The sequence below is a fragment of the Aotus nancymaae genome, unplaced genomic scaffold (assembly GCF_030222135.1).
Source record: "Aotus nancymaae isolate 86718 unplaced genomic scaffold, 86718_ANA_hifiasm-v0.15.2.pri h1tg000008l, whole genome shotgun sequence".
In the NCBI taxonomy this organism is placed as follows: Eukaryota; Metazoa; Chordata; class Mammalia; order Primates; family Aotidae; genus Aotus; species Aotus nancymaae.
In genome coordinates, this window is record NW_026988419.1 from 58,778,380 (window position 1) to 58,801,967 (window position 23,588).

General features: G+C 35.6%; 1 protein-coding gene across 8 annotated transcripts in view; it reads left to right on the plus strand.

Annotated features, from left to right (window-relative positions):
• Positions 1-23,588, plus strand: part of UBR3 (ubiquitin protein ligase E3 component n-recognin 3) — a 254,046-nt gene that overhangs the window by 49,393 nt on the left and 181,065 nt on the right. For all 8 annotated transcript variants that reach the window (XR_010341473.1, XM_064373357.1, XM_064373358.1 and 5 more), the window contains exons 6-9: positions 9,753-9,819; positions 14,689-14,819; positions 16,656-16,884; positions 23,377-23,556. Coding sequence is in view for 7 of the 8 variants with exons in the window: in XM_064373357.1 (XP_064229427.1) it covers positions 9,753-9,819; positions 14,689-14,819; positions 16,656-16,884; positions 23,377-23,556 (607 nt within the window). In the remaining variant the exon portion in view is untranslated. The remainder of the gene's footprint in view (positions 1-9,752; positions 9,820-14,688; positions 14,820-16,655; positions 16,885-23,376; positions 23,557-23,588) is intronic.

Here is a 23,588-nt window from a genome sequence, read left to right on the forward strand (position 1 = left end):
TAATTTATAAGAGAAAAATTGCTGTTACATTTGCTTATAATCTTGTTGCTTATAAAATTTAAATTTTATATTTCTAATACATTTAATTATTAAAATCTAAAAAATAAAATTACATTTAAACATATATGTCTTTTTTCTTTTGGAAATTTATTTTGAGTTGATAATATAATGTGAACTAAGCCAAATATACTTTTTCTGTTATGGAAGTCTTGTAATTGATTTAACACCTTAAAATCTAAATTTTATAGTAGTTTTTCCCCTCCAAAAAGGCTTTCACAAAATGTTACATTTTGTGGAGTCTCATTTTGGACAATTTTCAAGAATTTTCATCAGTTTGGAGAGGCAGTTTATTATGCTGTTTAGGAGTTTGACTCCGGAATTAGACTGCCTATGTTTGAATTCTGGCTCCTTTACCTATTAATAGTGTGACCTTGGGCGAGTGATTTAACTTCTTCATATCTAAATTTCCTTATCTGTGAAATGGAAATAATAGTGTTTATTTCATGAGAATATTCTGAGGATTGAATGAGTTGATATATGTAAGCACTTAGAGCCCTGGTGCCCGGCATATTGTAAACACTATTATGTGTGTTAAAGAAATAAAATAGAGTCATTAAAAAAGCTTATGTAAATGATTAGCTTACAAATTTTGCTTTTGTTTTGCTAGTAACTTCTGAGCATCGTATTGCTATAATGACAAATGGGAAAAGCTTGCTGATATTTAAAATAGACTTTCAAAACTATGTAAACATTATTTATTATTTTAACTAAACTGTAATAATTCCATTTTGAAGATGGGGAGGGGAATGGTGGGAGTAAGAATGCCAATTCTTCGTATGCCATAGAAGGAAGTAATTGATAATACACATGTAGTTTTAAACTGTTTATTCTGCTTTAAGGGCATTTTGTAGGGAGGTGGAATGGCCTATCAAAAGGCGAGTTCTCAGAAGATTAGGAGTTGAATATGAATGGGTGAATGAATGGGTACTTCTTTAGCAAAAGCCACCTGGGCAGGAGTCTTATATCTGTAGCCAGTAGAAACTTTAGACAACTATAACATAATGAAATGGTTTGGTCATTGTTCAGAGCACTTTATTAAAATAATTTAGGCTGGGAGTGTTGGCTCACGCCTGTAATCCAGCACTTTGGGAGGCTGAGGTGGGCGGATCAGGAGGTCAGGAGCTTCAGACCAGCCTGGCTAACATGGTGAAACCCCGTCTCTACTGAAAATACAAAAATTAGGGCACAGTGGCTCACGCCTGTAATCCCAGCACTTTGGGAGGCTGAGGCGGGCGGATCACGAGGTCAGGAGTTCAAGACCAGACTGGCCAACATGGTAAAACCCCATCTCTACTAAAAAAAATATACAAAAATTAGCCGGGCATGGTGGCTTGTGCCTGTAATCCCAGCTACTTGGGAAACCGAGGTAGAAGAGTTGCTTGAACTGGGACCTGGGAGGTGGAGGTTGCAGTGAGCAAGATCGTGCCACTGTACTCGAGCCTGGGCTACAGAGCGAGACTCCATCTCAAAAAAAGAAAAAAAAATACAAAAATTAGCTGGGTATGGTGGCACATGCATGTAATTTCAGCTACTCGGGAGACTGAGGCAGGAGATTCGCTTGAACCTGGGAGGTGGAGGTTGCAGAGCTGAGATTGCATCATTGCACTTCAGCCTGGGTGACAGAGTGAGACTGCATCTCAAAAAAAAAAAAAAAAGAAATAGAAAAGTCATGTGATACAACAAAAACGAAATGAAAATTAGTGCCAGACAATTCAAGGGTTATAAAAATTATGAATACTTGTGCTAAAAGGGACCATATAATTCACTTTGTCTTTCTTATTTGTGAATGAAAAATCTGAATTCCAGAGAATCAACTGATTCACTAAGGCTGGTAAATGACCTTTAGTTAGTGGTGGAGTTGAAACTGCTTACTAGTTGTTCTGTCTGCTAGTCTAAGTGTTCTTTCTGTAAAGTGGATAAACCATGATTGTCATTACTATTGCTATGCAGCAAATTTGCCCAACGCTTTATGTCTTAAAACTACCATTTCATTTTGCTCACAATTTTATGACTTAGGAACGTGGGAAAGGCATCCGGACAGTTCTCACTTTGGGTTAATATGGTTGCAGTTCGTTGTTGGCTGCAGCTGTCATCAGAGGGCTTCAAACTGAGATGGAGATCTAAGATGGCTCACTCACAGGGCTGATAGTCGCTGCTGGCTGTCCACTGGGAACTTAGCTGGCTGTTGATCAGTATGACCACATGTGGTTTCTCCAGCATGGTGGTCTCAAGTTGGACGTCTTACATAGTGACTCACTTCTCCCAGGCCAACAGCCCAAGAGTAGAAGCTGTAGAGCCTTTTCTGAGCTAGCCTTGGAAGTTACATAGTGTCATTTCACTTCATCCTTTTTAGTTGTAAATGAGTTGCTAAAATATGCCCAGATTCAGTGGGAGGTGATATAGATCCCACCTCTTGATGGGAAGAATGTCAAAGAATTTGTAAACATGTTTTAAAACTTCCACAACCAGGATATGACATTAGCCATTCTTTTCCCTGGATTCAGTTGATATCTAATAATAGTGGGTAGTGATAATAGCTAAATAATGTACCAATAATTTATTATGAACTTTCTATTTTAGTGGCACTACCTTTTGAGAAAAACTACAACTGATAATGTAATGTCTCTTTAGCCAGTAATGACTGTAACAGAGTTTTAATGAAAATCAAAGCTTTCCTTAAGTATAATAGTTACTATTGTACATCAAGAGACTAAAAGCTGATATTTAGATTGTAAGATATTTTGTTTTATTGTCTTTATTTATTTTGAGACAGTCTTACTCTGTTGCCCAGGCTGGAGTGCAGTGGGGTGATCTTAGCTCACTGAATCCCCGCCTCCTGGGTTCAAGCGATTCTCTTGTCTCAGCCTCCCAAGTAGCTGAGATTACAGGTGCACACCACCATGCCCAGCTAATTTTTGTATTTTTAGTAGTGTTGGGGTTCTGCCATGTTGGCAAGGCTGGTCTTGAACTCCTGATCTCAGGTGATTCACCCACTTTGGCCTCCCAAAGTGCTGAGATTACAGTTGTGAGCCACCACGCCTGGCCTCTAAGATATTTTAGAGAGTTGACTTTTATCTTTGCGAAGCAAAAGAAAATATACTAAAATTTTACTTCTATTCATTGTAGGTTAAAGAACAAAATACATGTTTGAATTTAATTAATAAGGAGGCCATAAAACTACTGTGACTCTTCTGTTAGTCTCTCGTTGGGGTTGTATATCCTGTTTTAATCTGGTTTGTTTTTTATTTATTAATGGAAAACATTATTTTATTAGGTCTAATGGCCTACATGGAATAAAAATTCCATTGGGGCTATGCATCATAAGCAAGAGTTTGTGTGATGTGATTTATTTGGAGAGAAATATAAGAATTTCCATCAACTCTTTTAAAAATAAATGTGATTATTAAAGTTTGCTTTTACTTTTGTTCTTCTCAAAGTATTTTTTAACATATATTAAAATTGTCAAAATGTAAGAATATAGACTAGGTTAAGGTGAAAATAGATGAAGGGATAGGATAGATGGAAAGAGGATGATATAGTAAGAGTACACAGATACAGATGTTCTTGAACAAATAAATATTTTATGCCATTTAAATATTTCATTAAGGATTTTAATGTTGTGTTGCATTTTATTCGCAACTGTAGGCACAAATGACATACTTGTTTTAGTATTTATATTTGAAATTTAGTGAAGAGCTAGATATGGTTTCAGGATTAGAGCTTCTACATCATTACCTTATAGGCCCATGGGATTATTAAGCAAACCCTTTACATAATTATATTCTTATAAGGTAAGATATTATATATAAAGGAAGATAGGATGAGAATAAGCGGACAATAACATTTTAATTACTACTATAGAGTAGGAATTGTAACAGTTAAAAAATGAAGTTAGAAGTTAGAATTGGAAGAGACTCTAGATGTAATCTGATTTAACCACTTCCTTTTAAAAAATGGACCAGGTGCGGTGGCTCATGCCTGTAATCCCAGCACTTTGGGAGACCGAGGCGGGTGGATCACCTGAGGTCGGGAGTTTGAGACCAGCCTGACCAACATGGAAAAACCCTGTCTCTACTAAAAATACAAAAGTAGCTGGGTATGGTGGTGCATGCCTGTAATCCCAGCTAGTCAGTAGGCTGAGATAGGAGAATTGCTTGAACCTGGGTGGCGGAGGTTCCAGTGAGCCGAGATCTCGCCATTGCACTCCAGCCTGGGCAAAAAGAGCGAAACTCAGTCTCAAAACAAACAAAAAAATGAAACAGATTTGAAACTGTAAAAACAGCAAGAGTTTTATTTGCAGAAAGTTTTATTTGAATGATATATGTATTGTGTCTTTTTAATTTTATTCATGCAAGTTGTATCGATATTTGTCCCTGCTGTCCCTAGAGTAACAGAACATTATGTACTCAGCAGTGCTATTTATACACTTGACATTCTTCATACTGCTTCTTCTTACTCTTTTATTTGTGTAGCTCATATGAAGTAAGAGTGGAAAACATTGTTTGTGTTGTATGGAACCCCCTGAAAATTAAGAGCAAACTTTATGAAATATTTTAAAATTTAAGTTCATGTTTATTCTTTTTTTGTTTAAATTTATAACCATCAGATAATTCAATTCAAACTAAAATTATCTCTAATACTACAAGTAAATGGGTCTAGTTAGAGAGTTTCTCAGGGAATATATCTTTTAGATAAAAAACTTTTCAAGGAAAGATTATATTCACTGTGGCTATAATCATAAGCAGTGCCCATTTATCTCTATGCAGTGGCCAGATCTTTAATCTCTGTGACTTTGAAGTACCTAGCTGTTAATATAAAATTAAATCATTTAAGACACTTTTCTCCTATGAAGCTATGAAAATATGAATGTTCATTGTGGGAAAATTAAAAAATAGAAAAAGGTATAAAAAAGAAAACATAAGCCGGGCACAGTGGCTCACACCTGTAATCCCAGCACTTTGGGAGACTGAGGCGGGTGGATCACCTGAGGTTGGGAGTTCGAGACCAGTCTGGCCAACATGGTGAAACCCTCTCTCTACTAAAAATACAAAAATTAGCTGGGCATGATGGCAGGTGCCTGTAATCCCAGCTATTCAAGAGGCTGAGGTGGGAGAATCACTTGAACCTGGGAGGCAGAGATTGCAGTGAGCTGACATTGGGCCACTGCGTTCCGGGTGACAGAAGGATAGTCTGTCTCAAAACAGACAGACAAAACAAAAAGAAAACATTTACATTCAACCCTACCATCCAAGGATTATCACTGTTTGTAAATTTTGCTTGTTTACTTTTGTCTTTTTTTCTGTATACTCTTACATAATTGAGAAGTAATCACTTTTCAAAATAAAATAAGTTACTGTGTAGATATGCTTTGAATAGTCTTTTTTTTATTCAAGACCCAATACAAGTGAATCATTTGGATTATTATTTCCAAAAATAATAGCAAAAGTAGGACAATTGAAATAAAAAATTAGAGATACTTTTCATAAATGAATAGGTAAAAGAAAAAAAGTTAATTTTACTTTCGGAGGCATAAGATTTAATTTTAATTTGGTATCATAAAATACATTAATAGTGAGGGTGGGGTGGGGAATTACATAAACTGTTGGTGGGCAAGGTTTTAGAAATATTTCATGTATTTCTTTTCCAGTGTAGAAATTGATTTTACAACATTCCTGACAGTTGGTAAGCCTCTCCATAAATACTTCTAATCATAGGGAGCTTACCTAGTTTATGAGGCAACTTATTCCTTTGATAGCTCTAATTTTTAAATTCTTCTCAATCTTGTGTTAAATATTGTAACGTTCACATATTTCTTGTTTTGCCCTCTAGAAAGATTTTTATTTCCATATGACACGGTTTTAAATATTTACCTTTAGATATCAGTATTCTCTGTTGTGCATAGTTCTTTCTTTTCCTCTGTCTGGTAAACTCATTCCCTTTTAAAATCTATGTTCTGATTCAGTGCACAGTGATGGGACATCTTTTGATAAGCATGCTGTGTCTTCATTAAAGCCCAAAGCTTTTTGTTATTTTTTTTAGCAGCTACCTAAATTGTTGGCAGGAGCCACAGAGGTAAAATAAATGCCCAGCATTTTCCTCTGGGCCCCACCTTACAGCTGACAAGTTAGAGTTTCCTTCTAGTGTTGTACTGTGAAGTTGACTTAAAGCAAACAGTCTGATTATAGGGGCTTACATAAATTTTTAAGTTTCATCTTATCATTCTAGTCTTTTAAGATCTTTGGATTTTATTTTTATAAGGTGACATATTAAATATTCCTTCTGGCCCTGTGTGTTCTGTATTAATATTCTTTGCATATTGTTGTAACCAGTTGTGAATTTACCTGACTTCTTTTTATGAAGCTCACATTGTTTTCATCTTTCTAGAAAATCCATCAAAAAAAAAGAAAGGTTAATTTGGGTTGAGAAACCATCTGTAGATTTTGTAGATTGGCAGTTTGAATCTCTTTTTCTTGGATTTTGTTGTCTCATGTCTTCTTGTTTCTTTTCCAAAATGATTTGGACCTATGTCTATATTTTGTGCCTGAAACACATGCAGCAGTGGTGCCTACTTCCCTGCTCAGGGACTATTTAAGGCCTGAAAAGTATTCCTGAGAGCTGTGTAAATGCTGTCTGGGTTGGGATTGTATTTGATTTATTTCCTCTTGTCAGTTGGACCGTCATCTTCTCTTAGGGTCCTATACTGCTTCTTCAGGGACAAATGAACCTCAGCTCCACGTCATGAATTTGGAGGGATGGGAAATTGTGGTTATGAGAGCTGTTTGTTTTCATTTTCCTTAATGCCTGAATTCTCCACTCTTGAGAGTAATTCCTGTTTGTTAACAGTATTGTACTTTCTAAAAATAAAAATATAGGACTTATGACTGATAATATAGTTATTGTTGGAGCAAGTAGTATTGGAAATCAGACTTGTATTTTAAAAAGATGTTCATTAACTTAAAACTGCAATCCATATTTATTGTTGAATAAATAGAAAATAAATAATAAGAAAAAGATAATATTACCTAAATCTCTATCACTTAGTGGTGACTCATGGTAAACATCTGACATTCTTTATTTTTTTAAATTTTTTCTTATTTTTCATCTGTGTTATGACTTTAAAACATCTGACTTTCTAACAGATTTTATGTATGATATGTTTTAATGGTTTCATGCTGAATATACTCCTGTATAACTTATCATTTTTTTAATGACTGTTTTGAACATCTAAAAAAGGGAATATACTAACAGATTTTATGTGTGAATATTAGCAATACTTAAATGATTTCATACTGCATATGCTATTTTAAATAGCATGCTTTTCTCATTTATAATAATAGCTTTTGAGCATCCGTGTGGTCACAATGAATATAGAGCTCCAGCATTGTTTTTCTTTATATGGTATGGGTGTGCTATTATTTATTTACCTAATCATCTTTTATTGGAAACCAAAGACTTTTTTTTTTTTTAACCATTATAAATAACATTGTGATGAATAGGTATGCATATAGTCCCAATTGACTTGTCTGATTAATTCTTTGTGTTAAATTCCTAGAACTGGAATTCCGTTCTAAAGATTGCCATATTGCCATTCAGGGAAATTGTACTACTGTATATTCTCACCATTGGTATATAAGAGTGCCCATTTTCCCAGCAGCTCAGATGCAGATAATCTCCCTTCCTAGCTGTATTTGATATCTACTATGATGTAAGGCCAGCTCAGTGGTCCGCGTTTTCAGGCTTCTGTCTTTTGCCTTTGCTTATGCTATATTCTCTTCTTGGCATGACTTTCCCCTCCTTTGCTTTGCAGATTCTACCTGTACTGAAAGTGTATAAAGCCAGGACATTTATAAAACTTCATATTGCCATGAACATCCTTGATCAAGGATATTCTTTTCATAGGAAGTTTATATTTGAAATTATGAAATAATCCTAACCTGGAACATAACATGTTTTTCCAAGTTTGCCTTTTCTCTCAGGTGTTGAAGAGCCAGCTTCATAAATGGCTATTAGCTGAAATCTCAAATTTCTGAACCCTCTGGGCCCTGTATGCCTATATTCCTGAGTCTGTTTTCTGTCTTTTAAGGCTTGATATTTAATTCTGGTGAATTTCTCCAGCAGCAAGCTGAGAGTGGCAGAAGAGGAGGAGATTGTAGTTTGACTGTCAGTTCTGTTGCCAGGTGGATGGCCAGAAAGGCCTGGCAAAGGTGGAGATTGTTAACAGAGAGGACATATTGAAGTGCCCAGTAAATGCTGAATGACTGAGCTAAGAGATAGCTCTGGAAAACCCCGGAGAATGACCCTGAGGATTGATGCTGAACTTGAACGAAACCTGAAGTTAAAGCTATTAGATTTAGGCTAAGGAAGCTGCACCAGTAAATAGAGCTACAGCATAAAACTGAGGCTACTTTTCTGCTTTAGAGATTGGATGGCTGCTAATTGATAAAAGTATCTTGGAATACACAGATGTTAAATACTGTAGTTTAGTATCTTTATACTGAAAGTATCTTTATACTACAGTTCTAACCTGCCACCAGCACCATTGTTGCACAAATGACTATATGCCAAATACTATCACACCTGTTTATAAATATTAGTTGACTCATATGTGTTTGGAAAATAGGGAAAATACATCAGTATAATGTGGCAGTTGTTGATTCATATGTAACATTCCCTGGTTTAGGAGAGCTGGTGTAGTGAAGTAGAATCATAACCTTTAGCTGGAGAGGAAAAAACTGAACTCTCCTGCAAAGACAGCAGAAGCCTTTTTAGCACTATACTAAGAAAATCCGAAATGAGCACCTACACCTAGGGCTTCCTCTCCAAGAGGTGCAACACCACTTTTACCTTGGTTTTACAAGAGGCAGTTTCCTTTCTTTGCTCTTCTTCCCTGTGCATTGTCGTAGCTGGCTGGCTTTCTTACGCTGTTATACAGTGTTAACATGCTCTGATACAGCCTTAAACCACCACAAGATGTTTGCCTGGGCATGCACATGATCTCCCTGGGTACCAATTATTGATGTTGTTACTTCTCTGGTTATAAACTTGAAAAGGTTGTGAGTGTCCACCCCTTGCCCCCTCACCACCCTGATATTAAGCATTATTTTTAGTGCAAGGTTTCTCTAGAATGTCTATATTACATTGAGCAGAAATGTCTGTATTTCCTTTTTGGATTTTTTTTCTAAGCATATTTTAATTTGTTTTTGTTATTTTTAAGTGTCAACTCCAACTTCTAATATGTTATGCTTATTTTTCAAAATTTGATTTCCTCAATTCATTTTGTCTTAGACTCCTCAAAGCCTTTCCTCTGTTCATTGTTTTAGTCTTCTCCTCTTCTCTCCTACCTTCCTATAATAATCTCTCCCATTCCACCCTTTAGCTTCTTTGTGCATTTGATGTTAATTTATAAGGTTAGGAAAATTTTTGTCTCGGCATTTTGGGGTGTTTAAGAGTCTTCCATTAGGAGCAGAGATTATATTTACGAGCTCTTGTGTTTTAATATGAGGGATAATTCACTATATTTTTAAGTTAAAATTAACAGCACTGAAATATATTTTACAGCAAATACATAGATGTTGATTAGTAGTATGTAAGCATGCATATATTGTGTGTTTAATGTAATTTGTAAACACATTTATAAAGTGTATAAATTTATGAATGTGACTGTGCATAATGCTAATTTTATTTTCCTTCAGGATGATCAGGATGGTAGTCAAGGTCTGGGCAAGAGAAAGAGGGTAAAACTAAGCAGTGGTACCAAAGGTATTTTTATTGTTTTTTTTTTCCCTTGAATATAAATGCTTCTAAAAAATGCCTGACCACTAAGAATACTTGATGGGCTAGCAGTATTGACATCAAAGCTGTTTGAAGGGAGACTTACGTTATTGGATTTATCTAAGAAGTCTTGGAGAAAGTATTGTTAAGGGATGACTGTTGGATTTTGTTCATTATTTGCATCATAAAATATGCATTATCATATTTGAGTCCCCTCCCATAAGGAATTGTTTTTCACTGATTGATTGATTTGGCTTCAATTTGTGTGAATTTGTAGTTTGGCCTAGTTCCTTTTATAATCTGGGGTATGCAGTTTCTAGAGTGAAAAAGACACGGGAGACATGGTGAGAGACAGAGACAGACAGACACACACACACACACACACACAATGGGAATGAACAAATAGTACTTAACACATAATAAAGGCTCAGTAGGTACTCACATGTTTACTGAAAGGAGAAAATAGTATAGATATGCTTCATAGTGAGGGACTAGATTAATAATAATGAATAATATTTATTGAAACTTTTATATGTGTTAGATGTAGTACTAAACACTTCACATGCATTTTTTCATTTAATTCTCAAAGTAACCATATAAAGCAGGTTTTATTGTTATTACCATTATATGAATGAGGAAATGGTGACATGTTAGAGATTATGGCTAATGACAGGTAGATCCTTAATTCATATCCCGGAGCCTAAGCTTTTAACCACAGTGTTTACTTGACTGTCACTAAAAGCTTTTCTAGAATACTTGTGATTAGTTGACAAGTCTGTGCTTTGGGTTTTTGCCAGGGATTTCCATATCTTAACATGTGGTCTGTTTAGAAAACCTCCAGAGGCTAAAATGTTATTTTGATGAAAAGCAGTTTCTTACTTCTGCTGTTAAGTGTATCTTGCAAAATATATGGGACTGCCTAGAAAGGTGGAACATGCAGGTACTTTGAGTTGCAGGTTCCTTTTCTAAGTCTCAGTTATTATGCTGCTGCATTTAACTTGGAGGTTGCTAGGAAAGAGTATGGAATTTGATCTGCAGTCCAGGATGCACACATACACACGTTTTTCTGGCTCAGGAGAGAACTTGTACCTCTGAAGGAAATTAGGAACCCATATGACCATCTGGCTCCTTAACCTATCAAATCTCAAACTGAGTCCTTGTGATACATCTGAGTTGGAAATTGTTAGTTAGGCACATAGTTGAGTTTAAGCTTTAGGGATGCCCAGAAAATACCTGCTGTGGTATAAGAGGTCATTGTTTTCCTTCAGCCTGGTCACATTCTGACTGAAGATACTTTTTGTATGGACTTAAGTTGAAGTGTTTTTTTGTTCATTTGTTTTTAAATACCTGAACCTTTTTCACACGTGGTTTTGTATTGAGTGCTTTTTCTTCTTTCCTTTAGTGGTAAGAAATAGTACAGAGATTTAAGACTATCAGTTATCATTTTAAGTTTAAGTATGTACATGGAAGGAATGGCTTTGCGAATTAGAACCCGAGGTGTTTTCAAAAACTGACCTTATTTTGAAGATCTCTGAAGCTTAGGGAATGGTTCAATTTTTGTAACAATTTTGTTCAACAGCTTGAAAGTGCACTGAAAAGAAAATATGTAATGGCAAGGAAGAGGCCAGACACTGTGCTCACCTCATCACTGCCTGTTCTCTAAACTTACATTTTAAGGGTGAAGAAACTGAGTCCTTGAGGGCTTTAACTGCATGTCCAAGATTCCAAGATTATTGAGCTAGTGCGTTGCAGAACTTGAACTCTGCTACCTTTTTTTTTTTTTTTTTTTTGAGACAGAGCCTTGCTCTGTTGCCCAGGCTGGAGTGCAGCAGTGCAATCTCGGCATACTGCAACCTCGACCACCCGGGTTCAAGCAGTTCTCTGCCTCAGTCTCCCAAGTAGCTGGGGTTATAGGTGCCTGCTACCACACCTGGCTAATTTCTGTATTTTTAGTAGAGACGGGGTTTCACCATCTTGGCCAGGCTGATCTTGAACTCCTGACCTCGTGATCCACCCTCCTCGGCCTCCCAAAGTGCTGGGATTACAGGTGTGAGCCACCACGCTTGGCCAAACTCTGCTCCCTTAATTAAAACCTTTGCTTTAGTCATGCATTTACACTGCATTGTGATTCTTCAGAAATCTCTTTTTACAGTTTGACTTAAGGTAGTTTACACATTGTTAAAAGTCATGTCAAGATTTAAAGATATATAGTCAAACATAACTAATAGAAGCATTTCTAATTACATTTCCATAATATTATACATAATGTATATAACATATGCTTTAAAATCTTGGGAGACTGACGTCACCTATTTTAAGAACAACAATGAAGACATTGCTGGAGTTTTTTTTTTTTTGTCTGAAGATGAAAAAATTGAATTCTGCATAACTGCAACTATTCTCATTTTAGCAGAAGCCACAGCTTTCCTGGTATATTCAAGTTGTTTTATTGAATTAAAACATCGTTAATGTATATTTTTCTTTTAAGTGCTTGACTAATAATAATTATGATGGCTTCAGGCTTTTCATTTGGCTAGTGCAAGCTTGCAGAGTCATAACTATGAATTCTTTGATTAATAGTACTAGTTTTGTTCAGCTTTGTGAGTAATTAAGAAGCACTTACCAATGAGGGTTTTTATTTTGGTAGTCTGTGAAGTTATCAGTCATGTGTTAAGTGAATTGTGAGAATTAAATTAGGTACAGCAGTGTGCTGTGGACTGTAACTTATTTATTTTTTTCAGGACAGGGTCTCACTATGTTACTCAGGCTGGGATGCAGTGGCATGATCTTGTCTCACTGCAACCTCTGCCTCCTGGGTTCACATGATTCTCCTGCCTCAGCCTCCTGAGTAGTTGGGACTACAGGTGCATGCTACCACACCTGGCTAATTTTCGTATTTTTTTTAGAGACGGAATTTTACCTTGTTGCCTAGGCTGGTCTCAAACTCTTGAGCTCAAGCCATCTGCCCACCTCAGTCTCCCAAAGTGCTGGGATTACAGGCATGAGCCACTGTGTCAAGCCTATATTACAATTTTTAGTTACAAATCTCAAATTCTTGCTACCTGGTTCTCTTGGGCCCTGTTTTTATTATTTTTTGTCTTTGAATCTGTCAGTGAGTCTTTTGACTGCATTTTACCTCATTTCTTGCAATCTTTGTTTCTTTCTATTTTAAAATCATTGTCATGCCCTGGAGGTGATCTGTTTCAGGAGGAATAGACTTCTGTTTTATAAGTAGAAAATTCTGAATTTTGAAAATAATAACTTAATTTCTAATAATAAAGAAATGTACTCTAGGCAACATAGCAAGATCTTGTCTTTACAAAAAATAAAAAGTAAATTAGCAGAGTGTGGTCTTGCACACCCTGTTAATTTATTTTTTAGCTATTCAAGAGGATAAGGTGGGAGGATCACTTGAGCCAAGGAGTTTGAGGCTGCAGTGAGCTATGATTGTGCCACTGCACTCTGGCCTCAGAATGAGTCCCTGACTCTAAAAAAAGATGTATGGTGTATTTGTCTTTATATGTTAACCACTACTATATATCACTTATGTCATCACTGAAATGGAATTAGGGAGTTGTAGTTGGAAACTATAGAGTTTGCCTCTCTTTAGTTAAAGTATCTTCAGAATAATAGGATATTTTGATGTCATTTTTTTCTTTAGTTATTAATGAAAAAACTGTGTTGAAGTTTATCTAATAAGGACTGATTGGGCTGGGTGCAGTGGCTCACGCCTGTAATCCCAGCACTTTGGGAGACTGAGGCGGGAGGATCATGAGGTCAAGAGATTGAGACCATCCTGGCCAACGTGGTGAAACCCCATATCTACTAAAAGTACAAAAATTACTGGGCATGGTGGCGCACACCTGTAGTCCCAGCTACTCGGGAGGCTGAGGCAGGAGAATCGCTTGAAGCCAGGAGGTGGAGGTTGCAGTGAGCTGAGATCGCGCTACTGCACTCCGGCATGGTGACAGAGCGAGACTCCATCTAAAAAAAAAAATAAAATAAGGACTGATTCAAGCCTTAGTAAACTTAGTGTTTTATAAAATCAGTAAAGTGATGACATGTTGAGCTTATTGTTATTCATTTAGACCCACTACCTGGGGAGATGTGGCATGAACACATTATTCAATACTAGAAGAAGTATAAAGCTGGGGTAGTGTTAATTGAAAAAAAACTCTACAAGGTTATCCTGCAAGATACCTCAAGCAGTGATATAGTTAGGCCTGTACCTGAGGATTTTGATGCATGTGAGATACTGTTTTTTCCAGTCTCTCATCTAAGTCCTGTCCCGGCTTAAGCAGTGTCACTGGAGCCAGTACATTCATAGTTGACACTTCTTGTATCCTCTTGATGTCTTTGTGGTAGAGCTGATGATCTGGAACAGTAACTTAAGATCATTTCCTCTGACAAAGATTAATAGTCAGAATTTTCTAATTCATTTGCAGGGGAAGAAATTAGTGAGAGAAAAAGACAGTGAAAGTATTCAAATTACTAGTTCATCATATACCTCTTGATACCTTCTGTTGACTAAGCTTGACAAGAATGCAGAGCTTTGCAAGAGACCGACTTGGCTTTAGACTTTCCAGTAGATAATGCTATCTTGCATTGAATACTTTTATTTTAAAAGGGCATCCATTCCACCCTTCATTTTTCCACTTACTGCTCTATATTAAAAGATAAGCATTAATTTTTTTATATACTGTGTACATTGTAGAAATCTAGCTTGTCAATATTATTGCATTATTGAAGGCATATTTTTAATTTTTAGATACACTCACATTATATGGTTTATGTGTTATTAGTTATAAGATGAGCAACTTCAATCATTAACTGATAAATTTCATTTTTCTTGTGCAGATCAATCCATAATGGATGTTTTGAAACATAAAAGCTTCCTAGAAGAACTATTGTTTTGGACTATAAAATATGAATTCCCCCAAAAGATGGTAACTTTCTTACTCAACATGCTTCCAGATCAAGAGTATAAGGTATCTGTATATTTTCCTGCTTTCTGAACTTTGCTTTTTTTTCTTTGCCTTTTCATTACGAAATCTTTTTTTGATATATTTCTCAGGTGAGGGTCGATGTTATACTATAAACAAGCATTAGCTTCTTCCCTTGCTAACACAGGTTCTGCACAAAAGGCACAGTGTCTGAGCTTTGTGGCAAAGCAGCATTACTGAGCAGAATTCCAAAGGATTCTTTGTCTGGAGGGAATGCTGGGGAACAAACATTGAAAACACCATTTTTTTTTTTAACAGAAATAAATATGTAGTTACAAATTGTTCTAAATCCTTTGAAGAAGACTACAAGGTGCTATGAGAGTGTTTAATGGGAACAATTGAATTTAGATTGTGAGATTAGGCTGGGAAAAGCATGGGTTGAATAGTTTTTGGTCACCACTGCTAAAGAGAGAACAGTTATTGACTCATATACAAATGTTGGTAAGTGAAGTTTCTAGTTCCAGGGAGTCAGAACCCACGTTACCATCATGTGGTTATGGCAAAGTGACAAAGCTCAGTGTATTAAAAAAAAGAAAATAAACCATGCTGTAATTTTTGTGGTATAGGTTAGGAGAGACACTTTACTAGTGTCACTGTTCTGTGTATCTTTATATCTACTAAAAAAAAAAAAAAAGAAAATGTACATCTTACACAGAAAGGAAATAAGAGTAAAAATAAGTATGGCCGGGTGTGGTGGCTCACTCCTGCAATCCCAGCACTTTGGGAGGCCAAGGTGGGTGGATCATCAGGAGTTGGGAGTTTGAGCTCAGCCTGGCTAACATAGTGAAACCCTGTCTCTACTAAATATACAAAATTAGCTGGGCGTGGTGGTGCATGCCTGTAATCCCAGCTATTTGGGAGGCTGAGGCAGGAGAATCGCTTGAACCTGGGAGGCAGAGGTTGCATTGAGCTGTGAGCTGGGATCATGCCACTGCACTCCAACCTGGGCGGCAGAGTGAGACTTGGTCTCCAAAACTAATTAATAAATAAAAAAGTAAGAATAAATAATCCTGCAGATCATTTAGTCAGATTAGTGGTCAGCTTTCAGATCAAAAAGGAGAAGGTATTTGTTTTGAAATAATCACATTGATTCACTTATTTAGTTATTTTAAAACCTCTGTAATAGTTTGTAGCTGAGACTTTATTAGATTTTGTTGTTAAAGTAGGTAACACAGAACAGAGTTACATACTTTGACCTCAGTAAATTGATACATTTGTGAGTAAAGTATATCTTGTGTTTTAAACCACAGCATTTATTATTACTTTACAACTTTAATAATTTAAAATGTCTGAAATTTTTTTTTACCTGGACTGGGCGTGGTGGCTTACACTTGTAATCCCAGCACTTTGGGAGGCCAAGGCAGGCAGATCACAAGGTCAAGAGTTTGAGACCAGCCTAGCCAACATGGTGAAACCTCGTATCTACTAAGAATACAAAAATTAGCCAGGCATGGTAGCTCTTGGCTGTAATCCCAGCTACTCAGGAGGCTGAGGCAGGAGACTTGCTTGAAACCTGGGAGGCGGAGGTTGGCAGAGGTTGTAGTGAGCTGAGATTGCGCCACTGCACTCCAGCCTGGGTGACAGAGCAAGACTCCATCTCAGAAAAAAAAAAAAAATTTTTTTTTTTCTTTAGCCATCAGAATATTTTGCAAATGTTCCAAAAAAGTGAAAGACTACCCTCACCACTGAGATTATTTTTTTTTGTTACCTTGGGCATTATTATAAATTAGGAATAGCTGTAAAATGTTAATTTGATATATTGAAAATGGTTTTAAATTAAAAGTTAAAACTAATATGTTTTTTCTATTAAAATGTTTACAGGTTGCTTTTACAAAAACTTTTGTTCAGCATTATGCTTTCATTATGAAAACACTGAAGAAAAGTCATGAATCAGACACAATGTCTAACAGAATTGTGCATATTAGTGTTCAGTTGTTCAGCAATGAGGAGCTAGCCAGACAGGTAACAGAAGAATGTCAGCTGCTGGATATTATGGTCACTGTGCTATTATACATGATGGAAAGTTGCCTTATTAAAAGTGAGCTACAAGGTAACTCAGAATTATATTCACTAGTTCTATTATCAGTGTAATTATTCTAGTATTATTAGTGTGCTTAGTATACTTATTAGTAATATTACTAAACAGTATTGTTAATATTATTCTAGTATCATTAGTGAACTTTGTATAACTAGTCTTGAAAACATGTTTAAAAAAATTATAAAATAATACAGATTTGTTGCAAACATTTTTGAAAATTTTCAGTGAAGTTTAAAGAAAAAGTTAAAAGCACTTGTTTTGTTATTCACAAATACCTGTTGTTAGCACTTTGCTGTATTTCTTTTCTTTTTGTGTGATGACTGTATTTATGGATACAATAAATACTTTAAAAAAAGTTGCCATTGTGTACATGTCAAAAACATGCATTTTAATACTTTTTAAAGTGCAGGTATTAATATCATGGCTATACTATAATTTAGTCATTTCCTTATTAGACATGTTTCTGTTTTTAATCATAGATTTGTTGCTATCAGTCTTAGATATTTTTACATGCTTATTCTTTTATAACTTAAAAATTGGGATAAATCTTGCATTTTCTCTACTCCCTTAGTGAGAACTTACATTCTTCTTTTGTGCCCACTATGTGGTTGATAGTCTTCAATCTGCCATAATGTTTCTATACCTCTTCCTGTTCTCATTTCTCTATGATCATTCATCTTAACTTCACCTCTTTTAAATTATATATATACACACACACACACACACACACACACAATTATTATTATTTTTTGAGACAGAGTCTTGCTCTGTCCCCCAGGCTGGAGTGCAGTGGTGTGATCCTGGTTCGCTGCAACCTTCGCCTCCTGGGTTCAGTTCAAGCAGTTCTTCTGCCTCAGCCTCCTGAGTAGCTATAATTAAAGGCATGCGTCACCACATCTGGATAATTTTTGTATTTTTAGTAGTAATTTTTTTGCCATGATTCTCAGGCTAGTCTTGAACTCCTGACCTCAGGTGATCTGCCTGCCTCGGCCTCCCAAAGTGCTGGGATTACAGGTATGAGACACTATGCCCAGCCAATAATATATATTATTTAAATATTTTCTATGTACCAGGTACTGTGTTGAATACTATTCATATATTATTTCAATTAAGCTTCTGAGCAGCTCTCTGAGATTGACGTTATTATTATTATCCTTGCTTTAAAGATGAGTACACTGAGGCTTAGGAAAATGAAGCAATTTGCCATAGATTATACAGCTAGCAAATGACAGAGTTAAGAAGGATTTCATGGCTCCTAATGTCAGGACTCTTATTATTATTAATGTTAACACAGCCAGTGTTACTTTGATAGGATGTGTCTTTACTTGTTGGCACGAGGAGCTAAACTTTAACAACAAACAATACTTCAGATTAATTAAATCGTAGGACCTCTCCATTCTCTGAGGAGGAGAAATCTTAGAGTTGAGCCTTGCTTTGTTTCACTGTTGCCTCTTTGTGCATATCAGCTTCTCTTTTCTCCTTATACTGATAATCTGTCTGTTCTCAGATCTGACACAATGTCCTGAAAATTGATATGAACTCAGTGCAAGGCTTAATACGTTATATATAATAGCTAACTAATTATGATAGCTACTGTCTCTAGAGTACTCAACTGTATGCTAGACTCTTTTCTCAGTACTTTATATGCATTATGTCATTTAACCATCAATAATTCTTTGAAGATATTGTCATCTCCATTTTATAGACGAGGCCACTGAGGCATAGGGAGTTGAAGTCAGTGATCTGTGATCTTAACGCAGCTCTGAGTGATAAGGCCAGGTTGTCTAACTTCAAAGCCCGTACTCTTTCTTACCTACTTTGTGACTCTGCCTTCCCATTGTAGGTATAGTGTGAGCATAATACATTATTTACATTAAACAGTCTACTTCTTTTTAAAGGAAAATTTAAAAACCACCTTATGTTATCGTTTTACTAACTTCATGTAACATGACCTTTTCTTTCCTAGAGATTGATCAACATATATTGCTTTTTCTTTTTTCCTTTTTGAAATAGTATCTATTGTCATTCAGTTGTATCAATGATATTCTTATATAGAATTACATATTTAAGGAAAGCCTTTTCACAGAAATGGTGTTTTAAATTCATAATTGAGAAAACATAATTTAGAAGTACCTGTTCTTTTAAAAGAATCTGGAGTCTGTTTTGTTCACTAGGTGGTTTAGCTGTGCTTATTACATATGATTTATATTTAATGTTTGGGAAAAAGATGTGTCTAAGTCTGCCTCCCATTTTTTTTTTTTAATAGCTAGCTTTCCTGAGTTTTTATATTCGTATCCTTACCTACAAGTCACTCATTAACCTACCTCATTCTAGTGTTCACTCCCATTGTTCTAGTGAAATTGTTCTCTACAAAATTGTCCATGACTCACATAGCCATATGTATCCTAGTTTTCCCAGAACGGCCTTAAGTTATGCCTATTAGTCTGCCATAGTTATTAATACAATTCCTTTTATGCTCAAAAGTGTCCCAGTTTATATCATAAATTTTATGGTTACCCTTTTTGTAAACTACATGTTGAGGAAGCCTGTGGTCATACTTTAGAGTTTATTGTGCTTGATTTTCAGTAGCATTTCACACTGTTGATTCGCTTTCTGTGACCCAACACTCTTCTCTACTTGTCCTGTCAGTGTTGGTATTTCTTAGTACTTTGTCCTAGCGTCATTTTTTCTGAAATCATATTATATGGTATCAGTTGCTTTTTACGTATGCTTCTAATGCAGTTAGTCTTTTCTGGAAATTCTTATACCAATTGAATTTTCAACAAGCTGAAATAAAGATTGTTAAGATCTTTAAATATATGTGCATTTTTTTTAGCAGTAAATTATTTCCAGCCAAGGTCTGAAACTATCTTTAGAAGCCTTCAAACTTTGCCATACTATTTTTTTCCTCTTTCAGTAGTAGCATAAAACATTTTATATATATAAATGCTACTTTTCTAAAAGTATGATAAGCTTTTCCCATTTTTACACTGAGTATTAGGACAGGCTTTAACTATATTGAACTAACCATAACTAGCCACAGATATTACAACAGGATCTCTGTACTTTCTTTTTATTTTTTAGCAGCTTCTCTCTAGCCTTGGCTTGAATTGTTGTAGATGGTATTTTAAAATTTTATTTATACTTTTAAAAAATACAGGAGTTGATACAATGAGAATTTGCTTTTTTATATTCAATTTTATACTTTTTTATATTCAATTTTATACCATATGCTTTGTGGTTCCAAACATAGCTCATAATTTTCCATGTTCCAGAAATGTTAGAATTTGTCTTTTGAAACAGTCTGTGTAAAAGGGAATCTAAAACCATGTATTGCACAACATAGGAATATCTGTAAATGCTCATAATCCTAGATTGCCTTTCCACCCTGCATATCAAACTACTTATTGAACCATGTTGTTTAGGTATCTGTAAACACCTCAGGCATATTGTCCACAGCAAAGACTCATTATCGCTCTGTTAATCTGGCTTCTTTTACATTATCCTGTGTGTATGTGTGTGTACATGAGCACATGAGTGTGTGTTTTGCTTCCACTGTCTAACCGTCTAAACAGTTATGCAGCCCCAAAACCTAGGAGTCGTCTTTGACTTCTTTTTACTCCTTGCAGATATAGCAGACATTACCAACTCTGTCCTTTAAATCTTCTGAATATCTTTACATAGCCTCTTCATCACTGCATCTTTATGCCACCACCATAGTTCAAGTCATGGCCATCTCTAGGCCTCTTATCTCTGGTTGTTGCTGCTCTCCTTCAGTCACTTTGCATATTACACTTCTACAATGTTCTCTCTCTTAAAACCCCCTACTGGCTTGCCATTCTTTTCATGTGGATTCTAAACTCCTGACACTGGTTTATAAGACCCTGTAGCCTCATTTGTACCATACATCCTCTGCATTCTTTCTCCAAGTGATTCTTTTTCTTATGTACTGCTCCCTCTACCTATAACACCATCTGCTCCACCCTCATTAGTTTATCTGGTTAATCCAAATTCCTGCTTTGTTTTATAGGTCTCAGTTTAAACTTCATTTCCTCAAGAGAGTCTTTTCTTTTTCTTTTTTTCTTTTTTTTGAGATGGAGTCTTGCTGTGTCACCTAGGCTAGACAGAGTGCAGTGGCGCAATCTTGGCTCACTGCAACCTCCACCTTCTGGGTTCAAGTGATTCTCCTGCCTCAGCCTCCTGAGTAGCCTGGCTAATTTTTTTGTGTTTTTAGTAGAGATTGGGTTTTGCCATGTTGGTCAGGCTGGTCTCGAACTCCTGACCTCAGGTGATCTGCCCACCTTGGCCTCCCAAAGGGCTGGGATTACAAGTGTGAGCCACTGCGCCTGGCCAAGTCTTTTTTTGAATTGTAGTCTAGTTTTATTTGTTCTTATGACTTCCTGCACTTTTCCTGTTACAGTCCTTATCACACTCTGCCTTCTTAGATGTTAATCTCCAGGAAGACAGAGATCATCTAAATCTTGATTTATTTACCACTTTATTCTCAGAGATTAGTTGAAAACCTGACCCTTAGTAGATGCTCAATAAATATTTGTTGATAACTGAATTTAACACTGAATCATTGCTCTTTAAATCTGTAATGAGGGAAGTACCAGTTTGAGTAAAAATAGAAGTCCTAATCATTTTATTTCATTAGTGATTCCAAGACGTTTTTCACAAGAACAGTAGTATTTAATCAGTGTCAGGAAAATAGCAAGTTTGATTAATTATATTCTGCTTATTCATCCTCTGGTGTCAATTAAATAGAACAGTGATTTTCAATTTTTAACTGAAAAATTCCCAGCATCCCTTAGCACTGTCACATCAATATCAATGGCTCACTAGCTCAGTAGTTGTCAGTCATGGGGGGTGCTTTTCAGAATCTCAGGGTTGGTATTAATAATTTGTAAAAAGTCCCTAATCTTACTTCCTCATTGAGTTAGACCGTCTCTTGTCCATTGAAAAGTACTGAAAGAGAGTATACTTAACTTCAGTGGGTCCTGTTCTTAGCTATTGTTAAACTTGTTTAATATTTGGTAAAATAATTCTATGGACCGAAACCTAAGTCTGGAAATTAAAAGTGCCCTAGAGGTACTCCTGACTGATGAATATGACAGGTAGGTAGGTAGATGAATAAGTTGGTTAAAGTGAGGAATCATTTAAAAAATGTGAGCCAGGTGTGGTAGCACACACCTGTAATCCCAGCTACTGAGGAGGCTGAAGTGGGAGGATTGCTTGAGCCCAGGAGTTTGAGTCCATCCTGGGTAACATAGGGAGACCCCCATCGTTGAAAAAAAAAAAAAAAGATACATACCTTAAACGTTGTATTTTAACTTAAAGCAGAACTATGTGTTCATTCTCCAATCTTTTAACTTTGGGCAAAGCATTTTCAGGATATGATTTTCTTGACTGGAGTTCTTGCTCATCTTTTTTATAAATAGCACATCTATGAAGCATCATCTGTGGATTCCAATTTTAGTCTCTTTAAAATAGAGTTAGGATATAAATCTGAGTGTAAAATACTTAGAGGCTTTTATGATTTTCCTGTCTCAAGGTTTTTTAGCTTTTTTCCCTGGCACTTGTTTTTATTCTCTCTCAAAAGCATGTGATTCCGTTTTTGTAATACCTCTCTGTGCTTTCATATGTCATTAGTTCATATATTTTTGATTTAAATTGTATAATTACGATAAAAAGAACAATTAGCATGAATAGAAACAAAAATTGACGCTAGGTAGCCATATGCCTCAGCTTGTGTACAGGGAATGAGCTGCTGGCCTTGAGTATTCCATATATTATGGGTATTAATATGTTTTACAATGGGAATGGAAACTCCTTAGTACAGTGAGTCAGTGAAGTTGAAATAGGTTAAAGAGAGCTAATGTATATATACTAACAATTTTTAATGATAAAGATTTTGTACAAGCCTATCCCCCCACCACCCCAATGATGTATTTAAATTTTGAGGATTTTTTTTAAGGCCTAAGAAATCTGTGGTCTTTTTTTTTTCTTTTATCTTTGAAATATTTTTTGCTAAAAATTTTATTGATGTATTTTTTGAATAGAAGAAAGCAACTAAATGTACATCTCTTGAAATTGTACAGATTTGATTGATAAGATGAAATGAGATTAATCTAGGAGTAAAATTGATTGGAACAGAAAATATTGCATTATATCAATAGAATCAAGAAAATTAGAATCAAGAAAATATGCTACCTCGGTATCATGTCATATATTGGACATGTGATAATAATTATAATGATGTGTTAAGTGCTTTTTATTAATGCTTCATGTAATTCTTTTAAGATGGGTGTTTTTATTTTCCACTTTATAGATGAGGAAATTGATTCAGAGAGTGTAAATATTGTGCCTAAAGCTGTATAGATATTAAATGGAAGGCTGTGGTTTGAATTTAGGTATATCTGATTCTAAAGTGTATATATTCTGTATCATTGGCTAAGCTTTTTAAAAAAACCTTATGCAATTTTTGGGATGTGTCTTTTTTAGATGAAGAAAATAGTTTACATGTGGTAGTGAACTGTGGAGAAGCATTACTGAAGAATAACACTTACTGGCCTCTTGTTAGTGATTTTATTAATATTCTTTCTCATCAAAGTGTGGCAAAGAGATTTTTGGAGGATCATGGTTTGTTAGTTACATGGATGAACTTTGTATCTTTCTTTCAAGGTATGAATTTTACCCCTTTGTTAATTTTTTGG